The 16,460-nt window shown below is 39.8% G+C and overlaps 1 protein-coding gene across 1 annotated transcript; it reads left to right on the top strand.

Annotated features, from left to right (window-relative positions):
* The first annotated feature begins 28 nt into the window (after positions 1-28).
* On the top strand, positions 29-12,624 carry LOC138042683 (RNA-binding protein, mRNA-processing factor 2a-like). The gene is made up of 13 exons (XM_068888639.1): positions 29-258; positions 343-420; positions 2,233-2,271; positions 4,541-4,555; positions 5,067-5,129; positions 5,523-5,655; positions 5,999-6,062; positions 7,722-7,806; positions 9,246-9,415; positions 10,282-10,351; positions 11,286-11,326; positions 11,647-11,743; positions 11,955-12,624. The coding sequence occupies exons 1-12, from the start codon at positions 226-228 to the stop codon at positions 11,714-11,716; spliced, it is 861 nt and encodes a 286-aa protein (XP_068744740.1). The 5' UTR covers positions 29-225; the 3' UTR covers positions 11,717-11,743; positions 11,955-12,624.
* The last annotated feature ends 3,836 nt before the right edge of the window (positions 12,625-16,460 follow it).

Below are 16,460 nucleotides of genomic sequence, written 5' to 3'. Positions count from 1 at the left end.
TGGAATGTCACGCGGGAAGAAAATTCTTACGTCATGCAGAGTTACCTGTTGGTTCTAGCATGCAGCTGCAGAGAATAGCAGAGGCCATTTTAATATTGTAGAAGGTTGTAATGCTTTCCATGTTGTTACACTGCACGTTACAAGCACCTCTGCACCTAAAGCACTAACACAATCACTGAACTGAGCGAAATTTGAGCACGGCACGAGTGAGGTGCAGTTAAGGCCATGGACGCAAAATCGACATCATCAGATGACGAGGTTTGGAAAAGTTGTGCGGCGAGATCGGTAGGAGTGTGTTTCCACACCCATGCGTCCGTAACATTTTAATCTTTTTTCTCCCAGGTTCGCACTCTGTTTGTTAGTGGTTTACCAATCGATGTCAAACCCCGTGAAATCTACCTTCTTTTCCGAGGCTTCAAGGTACGGTGCGCTTTCTTCGGTCCAGCTGTTTCGCTTCTAATATTTTCAACATCGGTTGCGATTCGGCTGAAAATGCCGAAAATCTAAGACATTAAACTTGAATGGGACTCTCCTGGCCCCCATTATGGATTTAGTTGGCTAAGTAAATGAACCAAATCTCGGATACGTTAAGTAAACTTAAGGCGATGCCATAACTACATTTGCCAATGTCTCCGTCAGTGTTTTGAAATCGACTTGTCCAAGGTCGCAGGGTTCAAGCTCCGCTTTCAAACAAAACCAAACGAATATTGAAATACGTTTATTGCCAGTAGCGAGTAGTGTTTTTGCAAAATCATAAAAGTGCACGATCTGATGAGTCTGAAATTTGATAGTACGCGCTAGCTAAATGAAGTTTGCTGATCAAAGTTGTTTCTTACATCTTGTTCAATATTTGCAAAAGCATCTTCAGCGGCCATTGTAAAAACGAAGCGATTTATGTTGTTACCCTAACTCATCGTGTATGCAAACAGAAAAACAAAGAGGAGTCTTAGGTCCTCTTCTTCATTATTTACAGGAATATAGAAGGTCTGAAATTTGGCTGTCAAACGCCACTAGGCGTAATAAAGGATACTTAATTTCGAAACTCTCTATGCGGTGCTGAGTCAAATGGGTTCAACTTGAGTGCGTTTAGGTGAAGAGAAGACGCAATTATCACTTCTTCACACTAATGATTCCTGCAGCAATTAAGTACAAGGAAAACTAATTAGGTTCTCAGAGAGAATAGGCAAAGTTTGCCAAGCGGTGTGTGGTTTTCATTTTCATCGAAAGTGTTTCTGTGTCTTCTAAACCGAAATATGTTATGTCTCTGGCACTTTCCGAACATTTTATCATATTATATCACTATAAATGTACCACAATTTAGGTCGAGTAACATGTATTTGCACCAATCTGTCAAAAATTTTCAAGTCACCATGATATTCAAACTCGACGAGAAACTGCAGTTCGTGAATTATCCAATAGTATACGACTATGATGTTTGTCAACAATTCTGAAGAATCCATTTGTACCAGTGGCATAGTTTTCAACATTCGTCGAATACAAAATATTCATTTGCAAGCCAAGCATCGCAAAGTATATTTAACCCGGATAATCACTCAGATACAACACTACTCATTTTGATCAACACGACGATCTGTTTGAAATCACCAATGTTCGGTCTTGTCTGCGGTGACCATATTTTTTACAGCGGAGCATCCATGTGTTTGTTAGTCGAATACAGAACTCAAACTCAATAATTGGGCGGACCTGTCATTATGTTAATGTCCCAGCCTTTAAAGGTATTTAGTTTACTTTTTTACTAGGTCCAAGAAGGACTCAGGGAAACAAAAAATAGTCTGTGAAACGTAGTCCTTGAAAAAGTTTTCGATAGAAAGAGTACGTCATGTGGCTCAAACCAGAGCAACTTAAATGTCGAGATTAATTTACTGCTTGGCCTCCGCTTCTTTAATTGCATAAGAAAAGAAAAAAACATCAACACCAGTGGCTTTAGTTCTTACTTAGTTTGGTCTAATATTGGAAAAACGCGCTTAACCGCAAAGTAATATTGTTCGCACATTTTCCCCGTCATTTCGTAATTACGCGTTGGAGAGCATTTTTTTTTGGGTTGTTTTTCAATTCCTCTCTGAATCGTAACATACTTGATTCGTGAAAAGCTTCCAATCATTGAAGCAATGATCACACGTTGAGCTGTTTCCTTTAAGGATAGAAAGAAAAGGATATGGAAAAAATGCTGTAAATTTGAGGGATTAATTTAGCTTGTTTCGTTGTTTTTAGGGATACGAGGGATCTTTATTAAAGCTCACGGATAAACAAGTAAGAAGAATAACCTTGCAGGGTTCACAAAGCAATTACCATTCACTTTGTCTTCACCTGCACCCCTTTGAATAATAAAGCTTAGGGATTATAGCAGAATGCCTGAATCAATTCAACCTTGCATTGATAATCAGGCCAAACCAGTACAATCCCATTAGCTCGGGGAAATTATTCCCATAGAATTTTACGACTGCATCGACGTTTTCGGTTTTGATAACCATTATAGCATCGATTAACCAAGATTCTTTCCTTTCACTGGGCTATTGGTCACAGTCCAGCGAATAATGAAAACCGGCTCGACATCACCAAACGATTCTGGTAGCGCACCGGAGGAGAACGCAGCTCTGTCAAATGTATTCTTATTGACTGCTAGCAGAATTAAAGTGCTCTGTTCGTGGGCTATAAGCTGCGTGTAATCAATCACATCCCGACTTCCAATATGATCGTTATTTTTCTAAGTGTTTTTAAAAGTAAACACTTATTGATTTCTTACCAGAGAGTTAATTCGCAATCCGGAATGGATCCAAAGAAATCACAGCATGATTTCTTCTGCTCGAAAAGTGATTTCCAAAGAAGATAATTACAAATGAATTCGAGGAGAGATTATGAGTGTGTTCCGAAATTTCACACGAGTTTTTCATACCCGACAGACGGGCTAATTTATCGGGCATGTTTGTGGTTCAAGTTAACTTTGCATGTCTTTTGACCGTTCAGATTAGATATGCGAACGTTGTTTGTCAGTCTCGAATATTAGGAGGGTGATTGTGTAACCATTCATTGTTAACCTTGTTATAATCATCTTTGAAGGATGGTTTGGCTGATCTTAAAAAGCTTCAGCCATAATGACTCTCCACCATATCAGTTATCGACGACGAGCGGCTCTGTTGGAGAATTGTAGGACTGTGTACCTCGTGAAAAGTCACGTAGGGGTTTGAAGTCCGATTAACACTTAGGAGAGAGTTCGTCCTTTGCAATCCGAGATGGTTTATTAGAGTAACAAGTTCCCCAAGGTCAATAGGGAACTTAAGCACGCGCGTTTTTGAGAAGCGGACGGCAACCGGAAGAGAAAATTCTCGCGTGCCAAAACAGTGGTGTCTCCCAGATTTTTGTACTGATCATCTCTGATGGAGAAAAGATACGTAAATGTGGTGGCGTGAAAACAGGTTAAAGGGGAAAACAGCTCACTTCCGGTTTCCGTCCGCGTCTCAAAAACGCGCGTGCTTAAGCTCCCAATTATACCGTAGGCCCCGTCCGTAAAATACCGTCCCGTATTCATAAAACTAGTGAGATTACTGTTTTAGAACCGTGAAGAGTAGGGGAACGAATAGCTAAGAGTAGGGGTTGTTTTCCACGGTTTCCGTGGTAACTGGCCTGTTACACAGAGTGGTAAATGAATTCGGGTATGTTCACAATGAAAACACCCTTTATGTGTGGTTATCGCGTTACGTCATCACCGCTTTGTAGGTGAGCCAAAATAATACATCTGTCATTAGCTACTTTTGTTTGTTCACAAACACATTCACATCACACCATTGTTATCCGTGTCTCAAGAGATTTACAATTTGTCATTTTCGGCCAAAGTAAATGCAACAGTTAGCATCTGAGAGCATGACATGAGTGTTTAAGTCTCTCCTATACTTACCATCCGATTTAACATCATTACGAAAATCGTCCCTAATCTTGGAATCATAATAATACTTGATTTTATAGTTTGTCCGTGAACTGTAAGATCAGACCCCCCCCGGAAGCAGGAGCAAAATGTTCTACCGAAGGCCAACAAACCCTTAAAACCTATATTCTGTGGAGTGAACATTTTTGGTCAAAGATTTTTCCTCCTACCTAGTAGCCGATGTAATATCCCCCTTGATAGCAGGGACCTCGGAGTACGTACGTGCAGTAAACAGATTTTTGATTACTTTCAATGACAAACGGGAATGAGATCAAGGTATTTTTCGACACAGAATTTTACTTCACAAATGATCAAATATAAGGAACTATAACACCCCTAAACTGTAACACGATGAGTACCGCCTTTCATATGATTATTTTTTATCGTCAAGTCTGGCCGAGGCTCAAACAAGATTCACATCACGACTTATTCTAAGAAAAACAAGAGACTACCTGTAGCCTTCACTCTGGCCGAAGTTAAAGGACATTCCTTTGATGAACTTGTTCTTTTAACACTAAAAGCTGCGCGAAGTCAAATCAAGCCGTTGTAAACGTCAACCTATTAAGAAGAACTGATTTCTTTTCTATTTCCTCCACACAGGGTAAAACTCAGTCGGTAAGTACTTGAAGCTTGTCGTGATTCCACTGTATTCTCTATACAGATTAGCAACAACTGAACGAACACGACCATTGGACAGAATTTTCAAACCATTTCGAAGTTTTGCAGCACTACTTGTGTAGCAACGTTTTTCTCCTCTTTGTTCACGGAAAAACACCAAACAAGGTAGTCGCAACGAACGCCCAATGTGGACTGGCCAGTCTATCAATCTGTTTCACGGAAAGGGAAAGAAATCGCTATGCGGAACACCGTTTATCATTGGAATATGAATGGTACACATGAGCACCACGATTATCGGCATTGTATATGATAAACAGCGCATGAGCAAAACGGTTCCCTTTTGCTAAAGGGCATAAATTTGGAACGCAAATGTTCGTTTGAAACTCCCTTTGTTTGAATGTTTAACCTGAAAATACATCCAAATCATTCAATTTGACGGTATTATCCTTTTTTCTGTTGTCACTTTTTGGAAAATCCTGTCAAACACTCTATTCCTTCTTCGTTTTAGCCAGTTGCATTTGTTACGTTTGAAAACAGAGAACAAGCCGAAGAGGCCAAAGCTTCTTTACAGGTAAAACTATAAATACACCGGTGGGGTCACCTTTGATACGCGTGCGCTGTTAAAACTAAACTTGAAGGCCGATAAGCAAACTAAACATGTTTGTTCTGAAATCCTTTACAAAGTTTTCCAGTGTTTGATCACTTTTTAAGGGCATTTTGGTGCTGGACAAAATCGGAAAATCGCTTTATCATCCAAGAGTATTCCAAAAACTCTGTGGTCTCTCAGTGTTGAAAAAAATATTTCCAAAAACTCTATGGCGCGTTAAGGTTTGCGTTATTGGCTAAGCAGCAATGACTAAAAAGTACTCTTGAGAAAAGAAAAGTTAGAAGATTATTTCAGTGCTGAGGGGATATCGGACTTCATTTTCATTATTTGACTGTTAAATAACTTCTCTATTTTCAGGGAGTGCGATTTGATCCAGATGCCTCTCTCACCTTGCGACTGGAGTTCGCTCGTTCCAACACCAAGGTGTCCAAACCGGTGAACAAACAAGCAGTCTTGGCCCCACACTTTTATCCAAGAGAGCCGCAATTTTGTAAGTAAATGGGTTTATATCTGTGTTTACATGTGGCTGAATATATCGGTTGTAAATAATGTGCTATCCACCGTGCTTTCCTTGAAAATTGTTCCTTTCGACCAAGAGATAACCAAATTAGCCGTAGCACAGGCTTGAGACACCCTAAATTGATAGGAATGGCCACGCCTTACAAATTTACTTACCATCCAATACAGTGGCCAACCAAAACGGAGACTGCCATCATTATTATTTTTGGTGGGGAAGGAAAGACATATTTTTTGCTCCCGTTTCTCTTCATGATCCCTTTATCTTTTGTAAAAATATTAAACAGATGTTGTTTATTTGCTTGTCTTTTTTTTAGTACCTGCAGAACTTGCAACTGCGGGATTCTTACCAACACCGGAACCAAGTTTAGCCTATCCAGCGTGAGTAAATGCATCGATGCATCTTGGTACCACATCTGAAGAGTGACACTTCAAAAAATTACTTCTTTTTCTTAAAGGAATAGCTGTGAGAGAGAATGATTTGTATGCAGCTATAAATGCAAACTAAAGCGCAATAGCATCAAATCACGTACGACGAGGGGATGAGGGAGGAAGGGGGGGGGGGGGGGGGGTAACAACTTCCACGAGGAGGCATCCTCCAACTGATTAGTTCAATTCATTGAGCGCCGAACTCCGGCCGGACCAACCCTTGGTGTCTTCAAACAAGTCGAAGGAGAAATTAAAGTGCTACATTTGTTAGAACATCTGCAGATTGTTAGACTTTCACAAGTGCTCTCGGACCATGACAAAAACATGCAGCCTGTGCCTCAGCCAGCAAGGTTCATAAAGTTTGTGGAACAATATAGTCTACACACTTCTCGATGCAGTGATAGAAAAAGCTTAAGATACGATGGCACCTATGTCTTATCCTCACTAAATGTGAACTACACTGAAGTCCAATAAAATGTTTCCCTGACAGTGAGCAGGGGCGTTGAGTGGTTCTTCCGCTTAGGTACATATAGGAAGGTGTAGTGATAGGAGCGCCGAAGGCGCTCGGCGCGAGCCTCTAGAGGGGTCTGGGGGCATGCTCCCCAGAAAAGTAACTTTGTTCTTTACTTGACAACCTTTGGTACTACAATTATTCTTTGAAATCGAGGTCCCGGCTATACAGGTAAATATTCTGCCACTATTCACCGAGATTGAAAAGAATAATTGTTTTAGTATATATACACACACAAAGTGATCTCAACAACACTCGATCTCAACACTTGCAGAAGAACAGTGAACTTTTCAAAGCTAAGTCGATTTTCAGTGCGTTCACTGAAACCGGGTCGATTGGTTTTCATTATCTGGTGGCCCCCATAGTTTTCATGAGCATCATCGGTTAACGAAAAACTTGCGATTTCATTGTTTGGTACCGTAAACTTGATTTGCTGGATCTGAAAATGTTGGAATTTATTGTTTCGGTTTTGCCCTCTGACCCCGGTTTCAGTGAACGCACTGTAATTGATAGCTCAGTTCATGCGCGGAAAGAGAACTGCTTGTGATGACTGAGTTTTCTTTTCGTAAAATAGACACAATAATAATAATAATAATACAGTTCTTAAAAACGCATTATACATAAGTCTTAATGCTTTAATATAAGATTTAAATTAAGTACACGAAAAATATTAGAAATTTACTTTATGTTAAAAGCAATTTTAAAAATGAGTGTTTTAAGGCTAGTTTTAAAGGAATCTAAGGAATCTAAGGAATACAATAAGAGAAAACTGTTGCATGTGTAAAAGTGACTTTTCGCCACAAAATAAGTAAATAAATAAGTCAAATAAGTAAATTAACTTTTTTTGAAAGATTTTCGAGGCACACACGTGCGTACGTTGCGTATATGGTCGCTACGCCCCTGAGTGAGGTTATTTTCTTGAGAATCGGATGATACCTCTTCCCGCAGGAAGGGAACGGTCAACTAGACGAAGTCATGTCAGCATTGAAATTCCATTTACCTGCTATTGCCTTGTTGTTATTGTTATTGCTGCTTTGCTTTTCTTGTTTTCCTGTTTGTAAAATACTGATACCGCTTTTGTATGTGCTGTTTTATATCAGGCCAATATTTAACGACATAATGGCGGCAGCAGCAACAGCACATCACCCCTTCAATCATCATCCGACGATTATTCAACAACTGCAAGTAAGTAATCAAATGGTTTCAGTAATAGATACGAGGTCAGCAGGTAGTCCTCTGCATGAGGACATATATACAAATTTTCTGCTCATATTGTGTCTCAATAGCGAAGTGAATCAGAGTAGTATTAAATAAAATAGCCTACTTTCATGTCTATACTTTGCTGTCCGCTCATCGTGTGACCACCATCCATATTGCATACATAGGTCATCAACAAAAGGAAGAATTTTTATAAAAATTGAGTTCGATTCACAAAAGAATATTTCCCTCCTCCCACATGACCGCTGTTTCTTTGTTTCACTCCTCCAACATGGCAGCCGTGGCGTCACGTGAAAACACTCTATATGAGGAAAGAGAGGGAGTTTCCCATATTTTTATTACAGGACGACACATCTCATTGGTCAGTTAGTCTGAAAGTGAACCGCCTAGTCATGTGAGCAACACTTAAGACTCACCTTCGCAGCAAGATGGCAAGCTAAAATTGAATTTTAAAGTAATTATCATAGGGACGAGGGATTCCATGGATCTCTTACCACACATTCACTAGCCTGCATGGCAGACCTTTTATGAGCCAACTCTCCCCCTCGTCTCGCGCTTCGCGCTTGTGTCGCGCTCCGCGCGAAATATCGCGTTCGCCCCGCTTGGCTCATAAAGCGCCTGTCTTGCAGGCTACATATTCACTCATTGCATACCGAACTAACTAAACAAACGGGAACATTTCCATGGACATCATAAGAGGCCTGAATACTGCTTTCCAATAGACCTTATTCGTATTCTCACAGTTAGACAGGAACGAACGTGCGATGAAAGATCATGCAAGGGAAATAATTTGCATCTGAAAAGATTCCCCCGCATCAGACTCTCCTTCATGCTTGTTTCCGGTGCAACCGTGAGAATACGTATATGGCCGATTTACTGCCACTCATGAGTTATTAGTAATCTTAACAACTCAAATTTGTTACTTCTAAAATGATTGGAACGAGGCTTATTCTTCTCGTCGGATCACCATTCATCTATAGCTTGCATTGAATTCTAGAAGTAACTGTAAATTCTTGGCCAATGAGAGGACACAAGGAATACAAACCACTGAATCAAAATAATGATGATTGTCAACCGTGAAGATATTCGGACGACTTTCAATGACTCATATCAATGTTAGATGCGTAGGATCTGACTGAGCTTCACAGCAAAATGGATTTTGCATTGTTTTGTGTTTAATTTTTTGTTAGCTTCGTCGTTGCTTTACAACACAATGCATTGTTACATCTTTTACATCGATACTAACGTGGTCATCTCACTGATTTCAAGCCCGACATGCAAAACTTTGGGCTATTTTGATACCCTCCCTGAAATGCAAGGGAGTACGCATTCACAGAACCTTTAGCGATAAAAATAAAGTTGTTTTGATATTTTTGCTTTAATAATTAGTATCCTTTTCTTTGTAGAGTTTCCCTCAACACCATCCGATTTTCCCAGCATTGGGTTCTCCGACAGCTCCTCTTCAAATAGCATTGTTTGGTGGAGACATGGCAGGAAATATGCCCTGCTCTACTTTGTTCGTAGCAAACTTAGAAAAAGAATGTACTGAACAGCTATTGAGGGATGCGTTTGGCGAGTAAGTCGAATTAATCCGGTAAAAGAGAGAAGTGATCCTCGCGATTATCTGTACAATTTACCAATGAGAGCAGTATGATTATGGCTAATTGAAATCGTAGAATGGTATACACAAATTTAGGGTACTATTCTCCTCTTATAGACACCTGAAAAATTTAGTTGGCTTCAATGGAATTCGAGCCCATGAGCTTTGCGATGTCGGTGGTATGCTCCTCTGAGCTATGAAGACACATGCACATTTGGGAGCAGGTTAAATTTTTTGGCTCGTGTGTTCGCGTGAAAGGACTCGACGAATAAATGCATCTGTTTGCTGGTTAAGTGGGGACTATAGATGAAAGGGAAAAGCGATTCTCGCACTTATTATCAGTTAATCGCTTTTTAGGAAAAGCTTCTCTTCGGATCTTTCCGTAAATAGGTTTAGAACTTCCAACTGAAGCTATGATCCTCGCAGACATGAACGCAATTTTAGCAATTGCGTAGAGAAGTCTGAAAAATTCAGGACTTCAACGGGGTTTGAACCCGTGACCTCGCGATACCGTTGCGACCCTCTCTAATCAACTGAGCTATGAAGCCAGTGATGTTGGGAGCTGGTCATTTGTGGGTTCTAATGTTCCCGTGATGAAGGAATGAATCAACGAACGGAATGACATATGAGCTTCATATATCAATCCGTTCGTTTATAACTTCCATAGGGCCTTTTCACTTAGTGAGCACCGGAAAAAATGAGAATATTTGCGTAAGAGTAGAATTCAGGCCTGGATGATTAAGTTGGGCCATCAACATGGCTGTCAAATATATACGATCTATAATAATAAATGTTTGAAACCCTTTCATCGGAAACTCTGACTCGCGGTTTTTCCATTGTAGAACACCTGGATTTCGTCGTTTAAAGATGCTCAGCAAAGGACAAAATCCAGTCTGCTTTGTGGAATACTTGGTACTTACTATAATTAACAGCCATGCATTGTTTCAGTTTGAGCAGTCGGTATGTTTTGCTATATATCCAGTAACAGACTACCTTCAAAAGTCGCAATGTAATGAGAAACTCCATGCTAGTAATTGACGTGTTGAGCATCGTCTTTATAAGAGCATTTTTATGTAACAAATAAATTTTGGTGACAACCTAATGAGTTTGCTTTTATGTGCCAAACAAGAGTTTTCCAACACGAAAAATTGCTCGTACCTAAACGACTCGTCACATAAAATCACTAAATGTGGCAAATGCTTGTGAAAGCATTCGTGGTCCCCACTGAAAAAATTCATTGTTTTGTTGTTTATATAATACTAGAAACACCATAATGGCCACCGCTATACGACTTTTTGCCTGTTGGTAAGCGCCATATTTTTGAAGGAAGACCAAGCAGTCTCGCCTAGTTTCTGCTTTTCTATGACGGTATGCTGTCCAAGTCAGCCGGTTGACGCACTAAACTTTGACCAGTTCAAAATATGAATTTATGGATAATGAATTTCTTCTCAAATGCTGAAATCATTCTTTTTCCAACAAAATAAAATTTCAACTATAATTATCGCTTTTGTTCGAGAAAGTAAGTAGACGTTACTAAGTGCGAAACATCAGAATTTGCGAAAGAACCTCGCTTTCGGGGAGAACATGTGTCTGGATTGCAAATACAGTTGTGTGCTTAGTTACCTGGCGTGTGAATGAAAGTGTGGTTAGAGTTGACCTTCTTTTGATAGAAACCTCACTGCGATTCTTATGTAAATTCCAACTAATTAGCACGAGGACAAAATCATTAACATAAGAAAAGCAGGTAGGTCTGTATCATAACAAGGTCAACCCCAGCCTCACTTTCATTTAAAGGCCAGGTAACTAAGCACATAACTGTAAAAAATTATTATTTTCTCTTCCTTAGGATGTTCCATCTGCAGCTTATGCAAAACAGTGTCTTCATGGGTAAGAAAGTTTAAACACAATCTATGTATTTAGTGCGCACTCGATTGACCGTATTCCGGAATAGGAATACATGGAATAGAAGTTAGAAATCCTTCTTTTTTGCGGAGGTTCACATTAATATTCTCAAACATCTGCTAAAATGCTATTTTAAACATAGCTTTATTATCCTTTTCGCTGCAAAACACCACACATAGTGTTTTAAATCATCACTCCACGTATTCTTATTCCGGAATAGCGTCAATCGAACGTACCCTTAATTCGAGATCTTTCAATCGTCCCTAAATGTTGGGTAAATTATGTCTTTCCTTTCGTCCATTTAGAAAGATCATTGGAACAGGGGAGAGAGGCGGTATCAGAATAGAATTTGCCAAAACCAAAATGTGCGAGTGAAGCTTTCATTTGCGACCGGCTTTTTTAGTAAGTAGCCCTTCTGCTTGCAAATCATTCGATCGTATTATAAATGGAGTGATTCTCATTCGAATTTCTTAACAAACCCAGGCCCCTGGGACAATTCAGCTCCCGCGAAAAGTGACCAAGTCGCAATCCAATTATCCCGCCGGCGTCCCAATAAAAGTTCTCCAAAATTTTTGTCAACTCATCATTTATTTGTTTCCTATTTTTTCCACAGGGTCAAGTTATAATTGACTTTTCGGTGCTTCAGCACCAAGCCAACAATAAAATGTTGAGATGAGGATGTAATTTATTTCCAGTCAAGGAATCAGAATGATAAAATGATAAAAATTACGAAAACTTGCGGAAGGTTCAAATCTCGCGCTACGTAGGTGTTCGGAAAATTATCAAAAAATGTTTGTAGAAGAGTTTTTTTTTGGTCGTAGAAGTTCTATAATGACACGGTAATGAAAGACATGGTTGATGCAAATTCCCGTTTTTCCTCAAAATAGAAAAAGCAGCCTCGTTCCGAGCTACGATAGTTGTCAGAGTTTCCATCCGCTGCTTGGAGGGAAAGCCTGGGAACAAGTCTGTTGTAGAACTCGTTACATTGAATACTTAAAAACTTGTGAAATAAGGTTGTTGAAAATACCCCTCGTCCTTCTAAAAGAAATACAAAAAATCTCTTTCCTTTTTTTTGAAAAAAAGTCATTTCCTTCTTATTGTTGGTTTTATTTCTTGAGCGGCTACATCTTTTCTTACTGGCTGAGAAAATGTCAATATTGGAGGGTCCAGTTTTTAAATTATTTCAATGTGGTGTGAGAAAATTTTCAAATGCTCATAAATTTCATTCCAAGTTGTAAATATTGTTGTTAATATTTTACAGTAAAGTGTTCAATGATATCAAAGCGTGTTCAAGTGGTGGCTTTTTGTTAATATTTCCAAGTAAATAAATGGCCAACACATCTGCTACTGACAGAGGAGTCAGCATCGAGAAATTAGCCGCTGGATGGGGTCGCATTTTCACGACTGAATTGACTATAATGGAGTTGCATTTTCAACATAGTTCCCGACAGAGTTACTAGAATGGGGTCGCAAATTGTCGGGATTCCGGGGGTAAGAAAATTCTGGCTAGTGGGATATAAAATGGGAAGGTTCGCGGTAAAAAAAAGGTTGCTATAGAAAGAACTGTAGGGCTGTTGATTTAATACTTACTAGTTGCACTTATATTCTGTTTTGAAATTACAATTAAAATGCCTTATGTAAGGTTTATGCATAAACAGAAAGTGACTAAGTTGCGGTCGCTAAAATTACATTTACCCAAGTGACTAAGATTGGGTCTATAATTGGCCATAAAATAGACTATTAATGGATAGGGGTTCTGAGAGACCAGTGGCACATAGCCAGTGAATATTGACCCGTGTAGTCCCCGCCCCCGGGGTAATTAGAGCAATCATGCCCCTATTTTCTTCTATGTGGGGGTATAATGAGACTTCATATACACTTCTTAAACAGTCCATGTACGACTGTTTTGTAAGAGGTCCGGTTCCAACTGGAGCTTGGAACAGTAAGAGGGATGCACTGAACCAAGTGTTTCCGATGTACAGAACATCAAATGTATTTTCTCAGACATTTGAAATCTAATAATATTGAGTCTGAAAAGAACATGTTTTTATTAAGAAGGGTGACTCTTAACTACAGAAAGACAATGGTTGCCAAGGTAGATTTTTAGTCAAGAACCCTTCAAAAAGGTTGCATGGACGGTCCTTTGAAGTGACTTTTTCAATGAGAGTCTCACATCACTTCAATCAAAAGGGGCATGCGCAATATGTCCCAGTCCTCTGCCGTGCGTTTTAGTGAAAAACAGGTACAAACTCTCAGGAAACAAAAGGAAGAGGCGGCTTTTTCACCAGATGGGAATCGCCCCGTCATTTTTCGCAAACTGTAGCATGGAATTTCTATTTGGACAAAAAAAAATGAATCAATGATGAAATGGTATATGAAATGAATCATATATGAACTGCGGATATGAAATCAAGTGAAGCTATGATCTTCGCAGTTATGAGCGCAATTTTTGCAATTGCGTAGAGAAGCCTGAAAAATTCAGGACTTCAACGGGGTTTGAACCCGTGACCTCGCGATTCCGGTGCGACGCTCTAACCAACTGAGCTATGAAGCCACTGACGTTGGGAGCTGGTCATTTGTGGGTTCTAAAATGATTCATTCCTCACGGGACCATTAGAACCCACAAATGACCAGCTCCCAACGTCAGTGGCTTCATAGCTCAGTTGGTTAGAGCGTCGCACCGGAATCGCGAGGTCACGGGTTCAAACCCCGTTGAAGTCCTGAATTTTTCAGGCTTCTCTACGCAATTGCAAAAATTGCGCTCATAACTGCGAAGATCATAGCTTCACTTGATTTCATATCCGCAGTTCATATATGATTCATTTCATATACCATTTCATCATTGATTCATTCCTCACGGGACCATTAGAACCCACAAATGACCAGCTCCCAACGTCAGTGGCTTCATAGCTCAGTTGGTTAGAGCGTCGCACCGGAATCGCGAGGTCACGGGTTCAAACCCCGTTGAAGTCCTGAATTTTTCAGGCTTCTCTACGCAATTGCAAAAATTGCGCTCATAACTGCGAAGATCATAGCTTCACTTGATTTCATATCCGCAGTTCATATATGATTCATTTCATATACCATTTCATCATTGATTCATTCCTCACGGGACCATTAGAACCCACAAATGACCAGCTCCCAACGTCAGTGGCTTCATAGCTCAGTTGGTTAGAGCGTCGCACCGGAATCGCGAGGTCACGGGTTCAAACCCCGTTGAAGTCCTGAATTTTTCAGGCTTCTCTACGCAATTGCAAAAATTGCGCTCATAACTGCGAAGATCATAGCTTCACTTGAAAAAAAATGAAATAGATATTTTGAAAACTGTATCAAAGAAGGGCCTCATGACGTCAAATTTTTTTGAGAAGTATTTTAAAAAAATCCATGCTACAGATGTTGTACGAGAATGATCTTAAACGGTCCGCGTACCGTATGTTGTAATCCTGAAACTGAATGCAGGGGCGTAGCTAACCATTTTCAGTTCGCAAGCCCGTTCCAAACTTAGTGATTTCTTGGAGGTCAGAGGATTAAAAAAAAAATAGACTTATTACCAGATTCAAAGTGATTTTTGTTCAGTGAACTTTATAGTAACCTTGCATTGCGTTACAACCGAGGAATAATATTTTTAAATGTCATCATTGTGTAGGTGACTCTTTCTTCAAGATCAACGCGACTTCCATTACAAAAGGACATTTTTCGCGATTCCATTGCAACTCTTTGGGTTTCTGTTAAACAAGAAAGAAAACCACTGGTACATTTTGAATAATGTAAGTGCATCTTTACAATGTGTATTCGACACAAACCCAAGTGCGGTTGAGTTCTATGGAAACCCAAAGTTAAGGAGCCTGTTCTCTCTGCCACAAAAATCACGGGCCGCAGATTTCACGTCTATGATCATTCCCAGGCACGCATTTTATGCATTAGAGCAAGGAAGGACAGTCGTTCCGTTTTCGTGGTGGAAAGCAGGTAGGTTTTTACTCAGTGCATCAAAGTGTAGGAGCCTTCCGGGGTGGCCGCATTTACGTTTGGGCAGAGGATTGGATTAGAGTTCTCCAGGGTTTCTGCCAGAGTCGCTGGGCTCTCACCAAGCAGGAGAATGCTGCCACTTCGTTTTCCATCCGCTTGTGAATGCACGTAGCGGCTTTTTGGGGACAGGATATTGCCCTAACTTGTACAAGGTGATCGACGAGAGGAAAGTGTTCGGATAATTATGTCCAAAAGTTTGTAAGCCCGGGCTTGCTGGCTGCTACACCCCTGGAATGGATAAGTGTATGAATACAGAAACCGATAAGATAAGATGTGTTGAGGTGCGTAAGACAGAGCTTGAGGGAAGGTATTGGTGTTTTCAATCCTTTTTGGGGGTTGATAGCTACAGAGTGCATATTCAACCCGATAGGTAAAATAAGGATCACCAATTTAACCTAGGTAAAAAGGGATTGAACCTGAGCCCTGATTTGACCCACAACAGTTACACTGGTTTCAGAATTTTTAAAAAGATGCTTATGGATTTTTGTTTCCCCAATAGCGAGCCAGAATCGATTTCAGTCAATGCCCTTAAATTCGTTTTGAGGATGGAGATGCTTATGGATTTATATTTCGCCCGTAGCGAGCCAGAATCGATTTCTGTCGATGCCCTTAAATTTTCTTTGAGGATGGTGTATACTTTTGTATAGAGGAAGACGAAAAAATTATCTACGCAAATTGACATAACTAAGTTGGTATTTGAGCGGGGGATGCGATTATTTTGGGGCAGTGCCAACCTTTTTCTAAACCATATTTGGTGTGATCCGTTACTTCAAGATAATCATGTAATCCACATTGTTTTAAATTAATGGAACTGTACTTAAATGATTATATTTTAAATCGAGAAATAATTGAGCGAAATACTAATTTAAGGGATAAAAAATGACTTTTTTTACCTCATTGAAGTCCAACTTGATCTAGCTTATTCGCGCCAGTCTGCGGTATCAAAGTTGATCGCTATCATTTCATTTGGAAGTGAGCCGCTATCGCAGAATAATGCAAACTTAATAAAAAAATCTTATCCCCATTACACTAAGAGAAACGAGGAACATATCTTCATAATCTAAATTCTCGTTTTTTTATCAGTTTGATTCCT

This window comes from Montipora capricornis, chromosome 3, assembly GCF_036669925.1.
Source record: "Montipora capricornis isolate CH-2021 chromosome 3, ASM3666992v2, whole genome shotgun sequence".
NCBI lineage: Eukaryota > Metazoa > Cnidaria > Anthozoa > Scleractinia > Acroporidae > Montipora > Montipora capricornis.
The sequence above is the reverse complement of the archived record's forward strand: the minus strand, read 5'-3'. Positions and strand labels throughout refer to the sequence as shown.